The sequence below is a fragment of the Furipterus horrens genome, unplaced genomic scaffold (genome assembly GCF_987537825.1).
Source record: "Furipterus horrens unplaced genomic scaffold, mFurHor1.1.pri manual_scaffold_9, whole genome shotgun sequence".
Taxonomy (NCBI): Eukaryota; Metazoa; Chordata; class Mammalia; order Chiroptera; family Furipteridae; genus Furipterus; species Furipterus horrens.
In genome coordinates, this window is record NW_028327179.1 from 8,562,640 (window position 1) to 8,575,115 (window position 12,476).

A 12,476-nucleotide genomic window follows, 5' to 3' on the forward strand; every position below is an offset into this window, starting at 1 on the left:
TAAGCGTGGCCCGCTCTGGGGGACACAGCCCCTATCTGCTGACCCTTTGGGAAGGCAAAGAGCTGATGTGGGAAGGACCCGGGCTTTGGAGCCAGATCCTCCTGAGTTTGGATTGGAGTTCTGCCGTGCAACTGTGTGGTCTAGGAAAAGTGACCTGACCTTTCTTAGCTCCAGTGTCCCGTCCGTCTATCAAATGGGAACGACAGTTGGACTCGGTGTGAAGGCAGGGGCCGTGACCAGCTGTTTGCACTTCATCGGGTGTCTGCAGTTTAGCCGGCTTCTGATAGCTATTTCTAAAGGGCTGAGTGGATACTTACGGCACGTGTAAGTGCTCGGTGCACCTTGTCCCTCCAGCCTTTCCAGTTTGGGCCCCATCGCACTCTGCGTGGTAGATCAGAGGGTGGGCCATTGATTTGTGCAATAGGTGTTGTGTCCCAGGCCTGTAGGCCCTGGGGGTATAGTAGGTTTTTCAGTGGCAGACAGTCCATGCTTGGGTGGGGCTCACACTGCAGTGAAGGGGAAAAGAAGTCAACCCACGGACTGAAGATGGTGACTGCTGGGGGGTGGGGGAGGGGAAGGGGGCTTGGGCAGAGGAAGAGGGGCATGGGGAGCTGTGATCTTAATAAGACAGTAGGTCATGGGAGGCCTTACTTGGGAGGTGACTGCTCAGCACAGAGTTAATGATGACCTTGGACCACGTCTCTGTCCCCCCAGCCGTCCATCCCATTCTCCTCACTGTGGCTCTGGTCTTGCAAGGTAGAGGCAGGGCGAGGTGAGGCCCAGCACCTGGGAGCCAGTCTGAGCTTTCCCTTCTCCAGTGACCAGGAAGATGCTGCAGCCTCTCTGGGAGTCAGTCCCCTGTGCCTGGCTTCCCAGGCAGCAGCCCCCCGCCCGAGCGGACCTCCCCTGGGAGGGTGTCGGAGCTTGCCACAGGCCGGGCAGCGGGGGGCGCGGGGCGGGTTTCCTTGCAGGAGGCCGGGCGCTGCCCCTCACCTGCTCGCTCACTCTGCTCTGCCCTGGCGCCCAGCCCCCCAGCTGCGTTTACCCTCGCCCAGGTGCCGGGGCTTTCCAAACAAAGGTGGCAGTGTTTTGGGTGCTCGTTTTGGTTACAAAGCAGTGCGCACCTGCTCAGGCCGCCCCCGCGACTGTTGGGGCCCCCCTTCCCTGTCCTGTTCTGACGGCCTGGAGTGTTTGTGGCTTAGACGGGGCCTCAGAGCCGCCTTCTCTGCCTAGGGTCGGGGTGGCCATTGCTTTGAGTTAACTTCCTGTCCCATCTGCCTCCCTCCCACTCCTCTCCACGGCAAGCCCTTACTTCAGGACTTGTTTCTGGCCATTTTGGGGGGGCGGTGTTGGGAACGTGCGGCACACATAGCAGGGGGCACCTTACTTAGAATGCTGCTTCTCGGACAGGAATGTAGCTCCCAGAGCAGGTGACAAAACCTAGGATCCTGTTCCCATGTGCGGGGAGCCTGATTTAGTGGGTCAGGGGTGGGACTAAGGAGTCTACATCATCATCATCATCATCACATCAGCGCGACAGCTGATCACACTTGAGTAAACTTCAATTGCACAGCTTCCCTCCCTAACTTGCTCGTATGTCAAGGCCAAGTGGAATCTATGGTTGCCGTCTGTGCGGAGTCTAGCCCAGCACCGAGCTCTGCGTGGCCCTCAATACACACCCTGAAGGCAGAGGCCCTGCGAGGTGGATCTTTTAGGAGGAAACTTCCCACTCAGTGAGCAGAGCTGCCCCCTAATGGGTCCCCATAGTTGTGTTTACAGTCTTTTTAAATTTTTTTATTTAAACAATGTTTTAAAAGATTTTATTGATTTTTAGAGAGAGGGGAAGGAAGGGAGAAAGAGAGGGAGAGAACCATTAGTGTATGGTTGCCTCTTGTGCGCCCCTAACTGGGGGGCCCTAGCCCACAACCCAGGCACATGCCCTGACTGGGAATCGAACCAGTGACCCTTTGGTTCGTAGGTTGGCACTCAGTCCACTGAGCCACACCAGCCAGAGCTGCAGTCTTACTTTTTAATCCTCATGTGAGGATTCATTGACTTGAGTGTGTGTGTGTGTGTGTTTGTGAGAGAGAGAGAGAGATGTGAAAGAGGAATATTGATCAGTTGCCTCCCATATGCTCACCAACCAGGGGTCAAACCTTCAGCCCAGATATGTGCCCTGACTGGGAACCAAACCCACACCGTTTGGTGTATAAGATTATGGTCCAACCAGCTGGCCCCTGCTCAGGTCTGTTTGCAATCTTAATGGTTGAATTTTTCTTAGAGTCATGTTTTTGTTCAGGTTTTTTTGAAAAGATTTTATTTATTAGTTCAGAGAGCTGGGAAGGGAGAAAGAAAGAGAGGGAGAGAAACATTGATCAGACGTGCCCCGACTGGGGACCGAACCAGGCATGTGTCCAGACCAGGAATGGAACTGGCGGCCTTCCGCTTTGTGGGATGATGCCCAGCCAACCAAGCCACAAAGGTCAGGGCTTTGTTCAGGATTTTAATGACAAAACAATAGTAGCCTGAAAAGAAGAACCGAATAGAGTAATTACTTTGGAAGGTACTGGAGCCTCACCTTCCTCCTGGAATATTGCTTTGATAAAGATGTATGAAGTTACCCCATTTATTTGTGCTTCTGAGCTTTGGAGTCACTGGGGAATTTAACAAGGTCTGATGCTCTGGTCCCCTCCCCAAACCCTGCTTAATGGGGTCTGGGGTATGGTCGGCACCAGGACTTTTTAAGTTCCCTAGGGCTGCAAGCCACTGTCCTCTAATGTGTGGGACCTGGCGGAGAGGGGAGTGGGAGAATCAGTTCTTGACTTTCACAGGGCACCTCCTGGGACTAGAGATGGAAAGTCCCTGGATTCTGTGACCCAGGACTGCTCAAAAATCTAAAACATATTTTATGTAAACAAACAAACATACATAAACAGTATCCAAAATTATATATATAAAATAATAGTCGATTGTTTTCTATTCCTTCAATAAAAACATTTTTTTCTGATTATAAATAAGGTACATGCTTATCATCAACCATTGAGTTTCTCTAGAAAAGTACAAAAAGGCTGAACATCTTCCCAAACACCAGCACACAGAAGATGTAACTGTTACTCCATCTGGTGCCTACCCCGTCCACTTGCTTCTCTGTGCCTATGTGCCCATAAAGCATAATTCAACATCAGTAAGTCAGTCATACACGCCAGTCGGCATGCTTTGCCCAGCAGGGTGACATGGATAACTCTCCTTAAATCTGCATGGTCCTTTTAATGCGATCTTGCTAAATTCAAGCTCTCATCGCACCTGTGAAACGGGACGTCTACTTTGTTGTTCAAGTTGGCCGTGTATTTGTAAACATAAATGGCAAAGAGCCCCGTGGGAAGGCCCCTCTGCTGGCCAGGAAGCCCTGGTGGGCCCCGGCCATCTGTGGAATATCCAGGCAGTTTGTGACTAGGGTCAGGAGGGTGTGGAAGCCTGGCCACACCCCCTTTGTGCAGGGCTGGTCTCCTGTTGAGCTGTAGTTTCATTCTTTTGTTTCCATTCTTGAAGAGGTCCTGTTCTCCCCTGCCTCCGGACCATGGCAGAGGATAGCCAGCCCCGGGCAATCAGCAAAGAGCTGCCCCCGGAACATGCAGGAGGCGGACCCACCCACAGGGGGCGGCTCGGGTGTGAGCCATGCAGGCCTGTGGACCGGACAGTTCTTCAGTCACAGAGAGAAGCCGACCCTGCTTTTATATTAAAAATCTCTTGATTTTTCAAAATACAGACAACTAATTGTTTAAAAATGAAAAACCGGGAAACCAAACAAAATACCCTTGGGCTGCTTCTAGCCCTCTGGAAGCCCGTCTGAGGTCTAGATCTCCTAAGCCATCTGTGGCGGCTGGTATTCACTCAGCCTCCCTCATTCAGTTCTGAAAATATTGACCGAATGCATTATTTTGTGTGCTAGTTACTGTTCAAAGGCTTGGAAATACGAAGATGAAGAGTTACGGTCCTTGCCTTGGGTGGGCCGGTTGAGAGCTGCTGTTCTCAAAAGAGGGTCCTCAGACCGGCACCCTCAGTTGATCATTGGGGAACTCGGCAGAAATGCAGATTCTCGAGCGCCTCCCCCCCCCCAGACCCACCAAATCAGCATCTGCACCCTAACGCGCCCTGCAATCTGTCTTCCCAAACCTTCCTGCCGGTTCCGATGCCTGCTGCAGTTTGAGAACCACGGGTCGGGCAGGGCAGTTAGGCAGGGTGGCGGAGCTCTGTGAGGTGTGGTGGGCATCGGGGGAACTTTTAGGGCGTGAATGGCTCCACCTGGACCTTTCAGGGGCATGGAGTTGGCCAGGTGAAGCTTAGGGGAGGGGTGGCCTGTGTTGGGGCCACGGGGGCGCGGGTGTGTAGGGCACACTTGGGAACTCTCAGTTTAGAGCTTGTGATGGGGATGTTCCGGGCAATAGAGGGAGCTGAGAAGGATAAGGGAGGCCGGGTGTTCAACACCTGGTCACAGTTGCTGTATCTTGTAACAGGGAGCATGGCATCGGGTCTGCATCTAAGAAAATGAGCTGGTAGCAAGGTTCAAGGTCCTCCTGGGAAGGGACAGCTCTCCTGATGCTCCACTGGCCTAGATCTCTGCCAGCCTCTCCCGGTGTGATGCGGATCTGGGTCAGCAATTCCCATCCTTGGGTCGGGGGCGGGGGTGAGGGAAAGGAGGGTGTCCACAGGCATCGCTGCACATCCAATAGGGCAACAGCACCGAGCTCTTCCTCCCCGCGGGGAAAGCGTGACTCTCCTCCAGGCAGAATGGTTTAGTGGTTGCTGGTGTTCCCACCGATTGCAGTGCTCCTTGTAATCCTACTTTAAAAGCAGCCCATCTGTTTCTGTGGCAAGTATTTTGGAAAGATCCTTGCTCTATTTCCTCCTTTTGAAATCTGTGGTGTCTAAAGAGGAAACACTTTGCATTCAAGGCCAGGGAAGCTCTTTATCTGTACCTAACATGGGGTCCCTCCTCCTTCCCCCTTCTTCCTCACGCTCCCGTCTGTCTGTCTTTCCCTCTTTTTGAATTGCTGGGCTGTGAGGGGCCAGGGGAGCAGGATGCAATATCGCCTCCTTCTGCTGCTCATTTTGTGCTGCGTCTTGTGTGTCATATACAAAGAGAGTGGAGGCCTTGGGACTTTGCAAACAACGGAAACACACAAGTAGATAGATTGAATCTGTAATTACAAAAAAGAAAAAAAGGTCTACCTGTAGTAAATTTAAAAACGTTTACCTTTGTGAGACGGCAGAAGGAATTTTTTGACTCCTTCCATTCTCTACGAAATGATGAAATACGTTTGTATGGAGGTATTGCTTCTTTTGTCCTGCCTCTGCGACCTCTCATGCATTAGTGACTATGTTAGCAGTCTTCTTTGTTCCACGCCTGTGTTGAATTTTTTTTTCTAAACTAAAATGAACAGGTTTTTCCAGTTGACTGCTTTGAGTGTTCATTCAAGTCAATCACAAATATCAGAATGCTTTTTGATTATGTGTATCCGAAACAACCAACAAGGACCATTTTTTTGTTGTTGTTGCCTTGAGGGAAAGAGGGAAGGAGAGGAGAGAGAGAGAGAGAGAGAGAGAGAGAGAGAGAGAGAGAGAGAGAGAGAGAGAGAGAGAGAGAGAGAGAGAGGAGAGAGAAGCATCAATCAGTTGCCTCCTTGTAGGCTCCCCAACCAGGGTTCGAACCTACAACCTGGGCATGTGCCCTGACTGGGAATCGAACCTACGACCCTTTGGTCCGTGGGATGACACTCCAACCAACTGAGCCACACTGGCCAGGGCAATAATTGACGTCTTTTTGAACCACAAAGATGGTGTTTATAAATATAGGAGATGTTACTAACGGCCCCATTGACGTGATCAGTTATGTAGAGACTTACCAGAGGAGGCTCACAGTCCTGATGAGAAGCTTTAGGGGTAAGACGTTCTTGTGCAATTCTTGGGAAAACTTCCTTTATCTCCCCATTTTGAGGCCCCTTGTTTGTTAGTGTTTACATTTAAAGATCCTCCTTAATAAAAACCAACCTTGTTGTCTTCTGACATCCCTGCCTTGGCTTTGGCCCTGTCCATCTCAACCAGGCGGGCTTCTCACAGGTGGTTGGGGTACAACTGAAGGCTGAGGGGCAGCCTGATGAGAGGAAGCTTGAGGCAGAAGGACAGACGTGCCTCGGAAGCCGGGGCTGCATGCTTCTTAGTAAGTGGACACAAGCCGGTTAATTCCTTCAGGCACAGGGAGTTTAACCCTGTAAAGTCCTCCCCGGCTTTATTCAGATGTTCTCATCGACGTGGTTAAGACATGCAATCTCACCGAGGCATTGAGAGCGGCCCTGGAAATACAGGAAGAGCAGAAATAAAATTGCCTTTATTCTCTTAGGAAGACTCGCCAACGTATCTTCCGGTCAAACGATCCAGAGCATTAGCTGTATGTTGGCAGGTTCTGTTCACACACGTTCCTTGTTCTTATTGTAGCCCCTGTTTTCTTTTTCTTTTCTTCCAGTTGCAAATGAAGCTGGAGACAAGGCTGCCAGACCGCTTGCCCGCTTCTCCCGTGAGTACACCTTTCCCGGGCTCCTTCGGGGCTGGGTTCCCCTGTCATCCTGCCAAGCGTCAGTGAAACCCTGCTAATGAAAGAGGGACATAAGAAGGGTCTCCAGGGGGATCAGATTCCACTGGCTACCCATCATGGGTGGGCTCGTCCTTGCGATGGGTTGCCTGTTTAGTCCTCAGAACTGCTGGTTTATCAAACTGTTCTAGGCTTTGCTCTTCCCAGTGTGCTTCTGGGAGCAGAAAAGTCATCATTTGGGGCTTGTGAGAGATGCAGAGACCCAAGCCCCTCCCGCCCCCCAGACCTGCTGGACCAGCCTCTTGTGGTAACAGATCCTTGGGGGATTTCTGCACACGCGTGAGCTTGAGAGTTGTTCTTATGAAGACAGACTGAGAGCAGCGTGTGAAATGCTTGCAGTTGGGACCGCGTCCTCGCTGCTTAAAAGTGATTTCACTTCTCCTCTCTGGGCCTCAGCCTTCCCATCTGAAAAATGGGAAACTCATACCCATCGTCTCTCCTTTATTAGCAGTTGCTTTCTTTGGGGGTCCCAGCCCAAGAAGAGCCACACAGGTTCCTCATCACCGCCTTGTTCACGTGGGGTCTGTCACGTCCTGCGTGCTGATCCCGCCATAGTCCACGTGGAGGCTTAAAAGGGTAGCTTCTGTATTTGCAGGGCTTCTTCTGAACTCTGCCTGTTGGGGAGGCTTCCACGCATTGGGGCAGAGCTCTAGAAACGATTGTTGTAGAACCGTAGTAACACATGATCATGAAGGAGCCACAGGTGCTCACATTTTAGACGTGGCGTCACATAAAGCCCTCACCTCCCGCGCGGCCCCGTCTCCGCTGCCCTCCTGCCTGCAATCAGCATTTCCAAAATAATATTTCGTCCCACGGCTCAGTGAGGATGACAAGTGTGCTCGTTCCTGTTGCTCTTCATCCCCTGAGCAGAGGTCAGGCACATCGGTAAGCTGGAAGGTCCCCACAGTCATCACCAAATATAGGGAGGGATGGGGCCCTTTAGCTGTGAAGCCAGAAGGAAACCTGGGGCCATTAATTCCTTCACAGAGAGAAGAGGGTGACTTCTCTTATAAGTGGCTTCTACAACTTCTCCGTCATGTGACTCAGTTGGGACGACGGTGTGTCACTTGACAGCTTATTAGTAGAAGAGACGTGAAGGCAGCGCTCTGTGGGAAAAAAGTAATTAGTGGCAAACCAATTACGTGGGGCTGATTATGAAAAAAAAAAAAAGCAAAAAATTGTGACTTAGTGCAATATTCCAGAAAGAAGTCAGATGGCACGTTCGCGCCTAGATCTTTCTGTAGCCATGACTAGAGAGAAAACATTGAGTGGCTTTTAGGAAGGAAACAATGATTCTTATTGATGCTTCATCATATTGAAAATGACTTTAATCGGGTGGCGTGGTGTGACGAAACTATTCAGTTTGCGGAGATGGAAGGATTTGGGTGACCGACTTCTCTTTGGAGACTGGAAGATGAACTACTGATGTTGGCCACGGGGGATGTGACGTTCCAGGATCTGGGGGACCCCTGATAGGCTAGGCGTCAACCTTTCAGTCTCTGGACGAGGCTGGGACCCCTGGAGTGGATATTGGTCCTGTCGCCCTGGGATAAATAACGTGACTCACAGGGCCTGCACCCTGTGAGTGCTCAGTGAGGGGGGGTGGTCGCCGTCCTATGTATTATTGCCCTAAATCCTCATCGCCCTTCTTCCCGCCCCCTCCCTCCCTCCCTCCCTTCCTTGCACTTATATTTTGCTTGCACATATATTTTGAAGACTTTTCTGTGCCCTGCCCTGGAGACGCAGAGGAGTAAGTGTATCTTCAAGCAGCTCCCAGTCTAATCAGGGAGGCGCAGAAGTGACTGGCTGTGAGGGAGGGCATGGAACGAAACGCTGGTGTGCTCAGCACGACCTCGCCCGACCTGCGTGGGGCGTGGATGCAGGCAAGTCCCCGGGAAGACAAGGACAGAAGGGAACTTCTCGTCACAACACCCACGGCCCTCAAGGGCCACCCGTGTTCATTATGCTGATGAAATCAGTCAGACAAACCAAATAAAAACCGGAGTGGAGTATAAAATAAGCACAGCCTGGCTCCTATAGTAAAATAGTAACATATTATATATTTGAAAGTGGCCAAGAGAGGTAGATCTTAAAAGTGCACAAGAAAAAAAAAATTGCAACGTTGTGTGGTGATGGATGGTAACTAGGCTTTTATTTGTGACCTTCCTGTAAATTATGTTGAAATGTATACAAATATCAAATCATTATGATGTACGCCTGAAACTAATAGAATGTTGCATGTTAATTATATCTCAGCCCCCCAAACAAACAAACAAACAAAACCCCCAAACCCAAAATCCAAACCAGTATAACTTTCCAAGGAACGCAGGTCACTTGTAGTGTTCAGACATGGCCACAAGGGGGCAGGAAAAGTCCAGAATCTGATGTGCACATCTGCTCCAGGCGTCGTAAAAGAGGCTCCGCTCGACGCAATGGACCCCCTTTTTTTTGTGGCGAGACCCCGGGCGTTGGGAGAGACCTTGGGCGAGGGAGGCAGTGGCCCCAAAGCTTGTGCGAGGGACGCGTCTTCCTTTCTGGAGTTTTGATGGCTTCCCTGAGAGCAGAACCATTTCTCCCCTGAGACAAGACATGGTTGAAAAGAAATTAATGGTATCAAAAGTAGTAAGAAAACGGAGCCAAAATTTGGCTTCTTTTGCTTTGGGGGGTAAAAATCCAGACAGTGATGAAACAGATTATCCTCCCGAAGAGGGGTGATGTGGGTGGATGGAGGGTAAAGCGAAAGCAGGTCACCTACCTGGGCAAAGTGGGGAGGGGCGCAGAGAGATGTGTAGGGAGGGAGAACCCTGGGGTTGGGATGGGGGTCATGGCCAGGGTAAGCTCAAGGTCATGTCTGACCTAGCACCCGAGTCCAGCTAGGGAATTCCCCGAAGTGACCTGTCACAGCTGGGAGGGTTGCAGGACTAGGGGTGTGAGCGGGGAGTGGATGTGTTCTGGAACCAGGGTGACGAGAACAAGCAGAAGGTACAGTTGGTGGCAGTGGGGGCTGAGAACTGCCCTGGGCAGTGACTGCGGCCGGCGGTGGGGTATTGAGAGTTCTCAGGGGCATGTCCTGCCCTGTGGATGCCCCAGAGCCACATTAAGGGCCCGGGACAGGGCAGGAGCTGCCGAGGGAGGTTTTCTGATTTGTCTTAAATGGCTCCATCCATTCCTAAACAGTTCAGGTGTGTGTGTGCAGCTCTAGGCTCCATCTCACAGCATTCAAGGACTGAGCATCTTCACGTCCGCTTGTTCCAGCAGGAAGTCATCTTCGGCAGTGGCAGCTCTAGGGGTGCCATGTGTGAAGGGCTGAGGGGCAGCAAGCTGGCTTGGAGGTCCTCAAGGTGGGGTCCCCGGGAACTCGTTAGAAATACAAGAACTTGAATCCCTTTTCAGCTCTGCTGAGTCCGAGACGCTGGGGGTGGGTCCCAGCAGTCTGTTTCTTGGTGAGTTCCGTCGGTGGTTCTGACGCACGCCCAGGTCTGAGAACCGCTGCTTTGGTGAAGGGGGCGGCAGGTATAGAGGCAGAAACCGGGGAGCAGAGCAGTGCAGTGTTTTTATGTACTTTATACATCACAGAATAAATACAGTGAGCGGATTTCTTTCATAGTCATTTGTAATGACGTAGAGAGGAGACAGAGCCATGGCTAACGGTCTTCATCAGAGAATGCTGTGTGATTATTCTTATTTCACGTTGACCAGAGGGGTTTGGGGGTGCCGAGGGGGATTATGGGAAGATGGCCAAATGCCTCCCTGCTCAGCTCTGGGAACTGGGGGTACTCTGCGTCATTTCTTGAGTCGCATCTTTTCTCCTTCTGAGGCCATCCTCTGCCCAGTGCCGGCCTTTCCCTCCACAGCAGCGCTTTATTGGAAGAGCTCCGTGGCTGGCCCACTCGCTTCCTGCTTGCACCGCTTCCCCCCCACCAGGTACCATCATCTCCAGACTCTAGTCTTTGTCGTGATGTGTTTGTGCTTCACAAACCCAATTCCTCCCCAACTTGTGTCCACCCAGGATTTATCCTCTGGACCACAGGGGGCTCCACTGCTTTATCTCACTCCTTTCTCCATCCCATTCCTCAGATGGGACCGTTATCAGCTAAGCAGATCTGCTTGGTCCAGTAAACGGATACACTCGTACGGACCCATTGGTGTAGATTTGAAAAATTTCCAGTTAGACTGGGACTAAAAAACGATCCAGTCTCAAGCTGACCACCGCAGGAAAATTGAATCCTCTCTATGGTACCCCTGTCAGGGGTCATGTGCTCTGCCAACTCACTGTGGCCTGGAAAAGTGTTGGTAGTTGTGGACTGCAGTGTGTGTGTGTGTGTGTGTGTGTGTGTGTGTGTGTGTGTGTGTGCATGCACTGAGACCCACTCTGCTTTCTCTTTTTAAATGTATATGATCAAGTTTTTGACTATGTCCATTGTGCTCTTGGTCCCCAGTGTTTGGCCACTGGTTCACCACGGGGCCATCTGATGATACTGTAAGTACCTTCTGAGGCTTGGGGACAGCGTGTAGCCCAGAGGTCAGCTGGAGGCTCCTGTCTATCAGGACCTGGGGACAGGGGCTCCCATCGCTGCTGTGTGCCCTTTGGGAGGTCAGAGCCGTCCTCAGTGTTTTCTGGGAAGACCTCAGATGACCTACTGTTCTTCTCGCCTGGTTGCCTACCTCTGTTCATTGTCACCCTCTGTCTGCTTCTGATTGTCTACACATCTGACCTAGAGCCCTCGGGAGGCGAGGCAAAGCCCCTTTTTCCTCTCCTCCCTTCTGGAGTAAGCAAAGGCTGTCTGTCAAAGTAGAGCTTGAGGGAAGAGGAGGGACCCACAAGAGAGATCCCAATTCGCAACTGCATGCAGACCACTGACATTCCCAGTTCTGTGCTCAGCAGCCCTTCCTCCATCCCAACACCAATTCTTTCCTTAAAGACCACGTTGCCTGTGCAGCCCGGAAGCAGATATCTCAGAAACAGGTAAAAGTTAACTTTGAAAGGACATTTGGAGGGGAGGGGGCGGGGATAAAAATGAGTAAGTCACATTCTTTCCCTAAAGGAGCTTACTGCCCGCTGATGATCCACTGTCTTTATTTTATTCCCAGCAATTGTTAGTTTGGGCCCAGATTGGAAGGAGGCCTTCTCCGTGACTAGTATATTACCCCAAAGCCTCCGCTTTTCTGGAATCCTTGATGAAAAAACTCCAAGTCTCCAAGCAGTTGCTTTGAGACACTTCTAGTTTTGATCACAGCACCCAGACCATGACCACATGTCTAGAATTAACAGGGCCCCTTCTTCCAAGCGCCCAGAGCTCTTTCAAACATACTCTATCACTGAGTTCATTCCCACCAAGTTTTCATAATGAGGTTGAACATCAGTCCTGGAACTTCCCAAAGGAACACGAGGGAGATTTACAAATGAATCATGTAGCAGATGGCAAGACTTGGGTTTTTGCATGCTCTGCAGACATTAGCATACTTCCACGGAGTTAGGCGTTGAAAAATTTTCACTCAATTATGGGGGAGGTGGTGTCTGAACTAGTGAAAGTGTAAATTATGGAAAACGTTAAAAAAAATGCTGTCTTCTCCCTGTCAAGTACCTAAAAGTTACACTAACCATTAACAAAGTGTTTGTCAAGTAGATTCCACTCTTAATAGGTAGGCTTCTTTTTTAATTAGTATAATAGATGGGTGCTGTCAAAGTTCTTGAAAATAGTCTTCCTTTAATCTTGTCTACATCATTACTCTGCTGCACAGACTCTTTGATGTCTGACAGAGAGTGATCGGGACCTTCCCTCTTGGAATTTTTAAAAAAGATTTTATTTATTTATATTTGGAGAGAGGG

At 50.6% G+C, this 12,476-nt stretch overlaps 1 protein-coding gene across 1 annotated transcript in view; it reads left to right on the forward strand.

Annotated features, from left to right (window-relative positions):
• PDE1C (phosphodiesterase 1C) overlaps positions 1-12,476 on the forward strand; it is a 364,455-nt gene that overhangs the window by 45,254 nt on the left and 306,725 nt on the right. Inside the window, exon 2 of the mRNA XM_090287041.1 lies at positions 6,521-6,571. Coding sequence (XP_090143167.1) covers positions 6,521-6,571 — 51 coding nt within the window. The remainder of the gene's footprint in view (positions 1-6,520; positions 6,572-12,476) is intronic.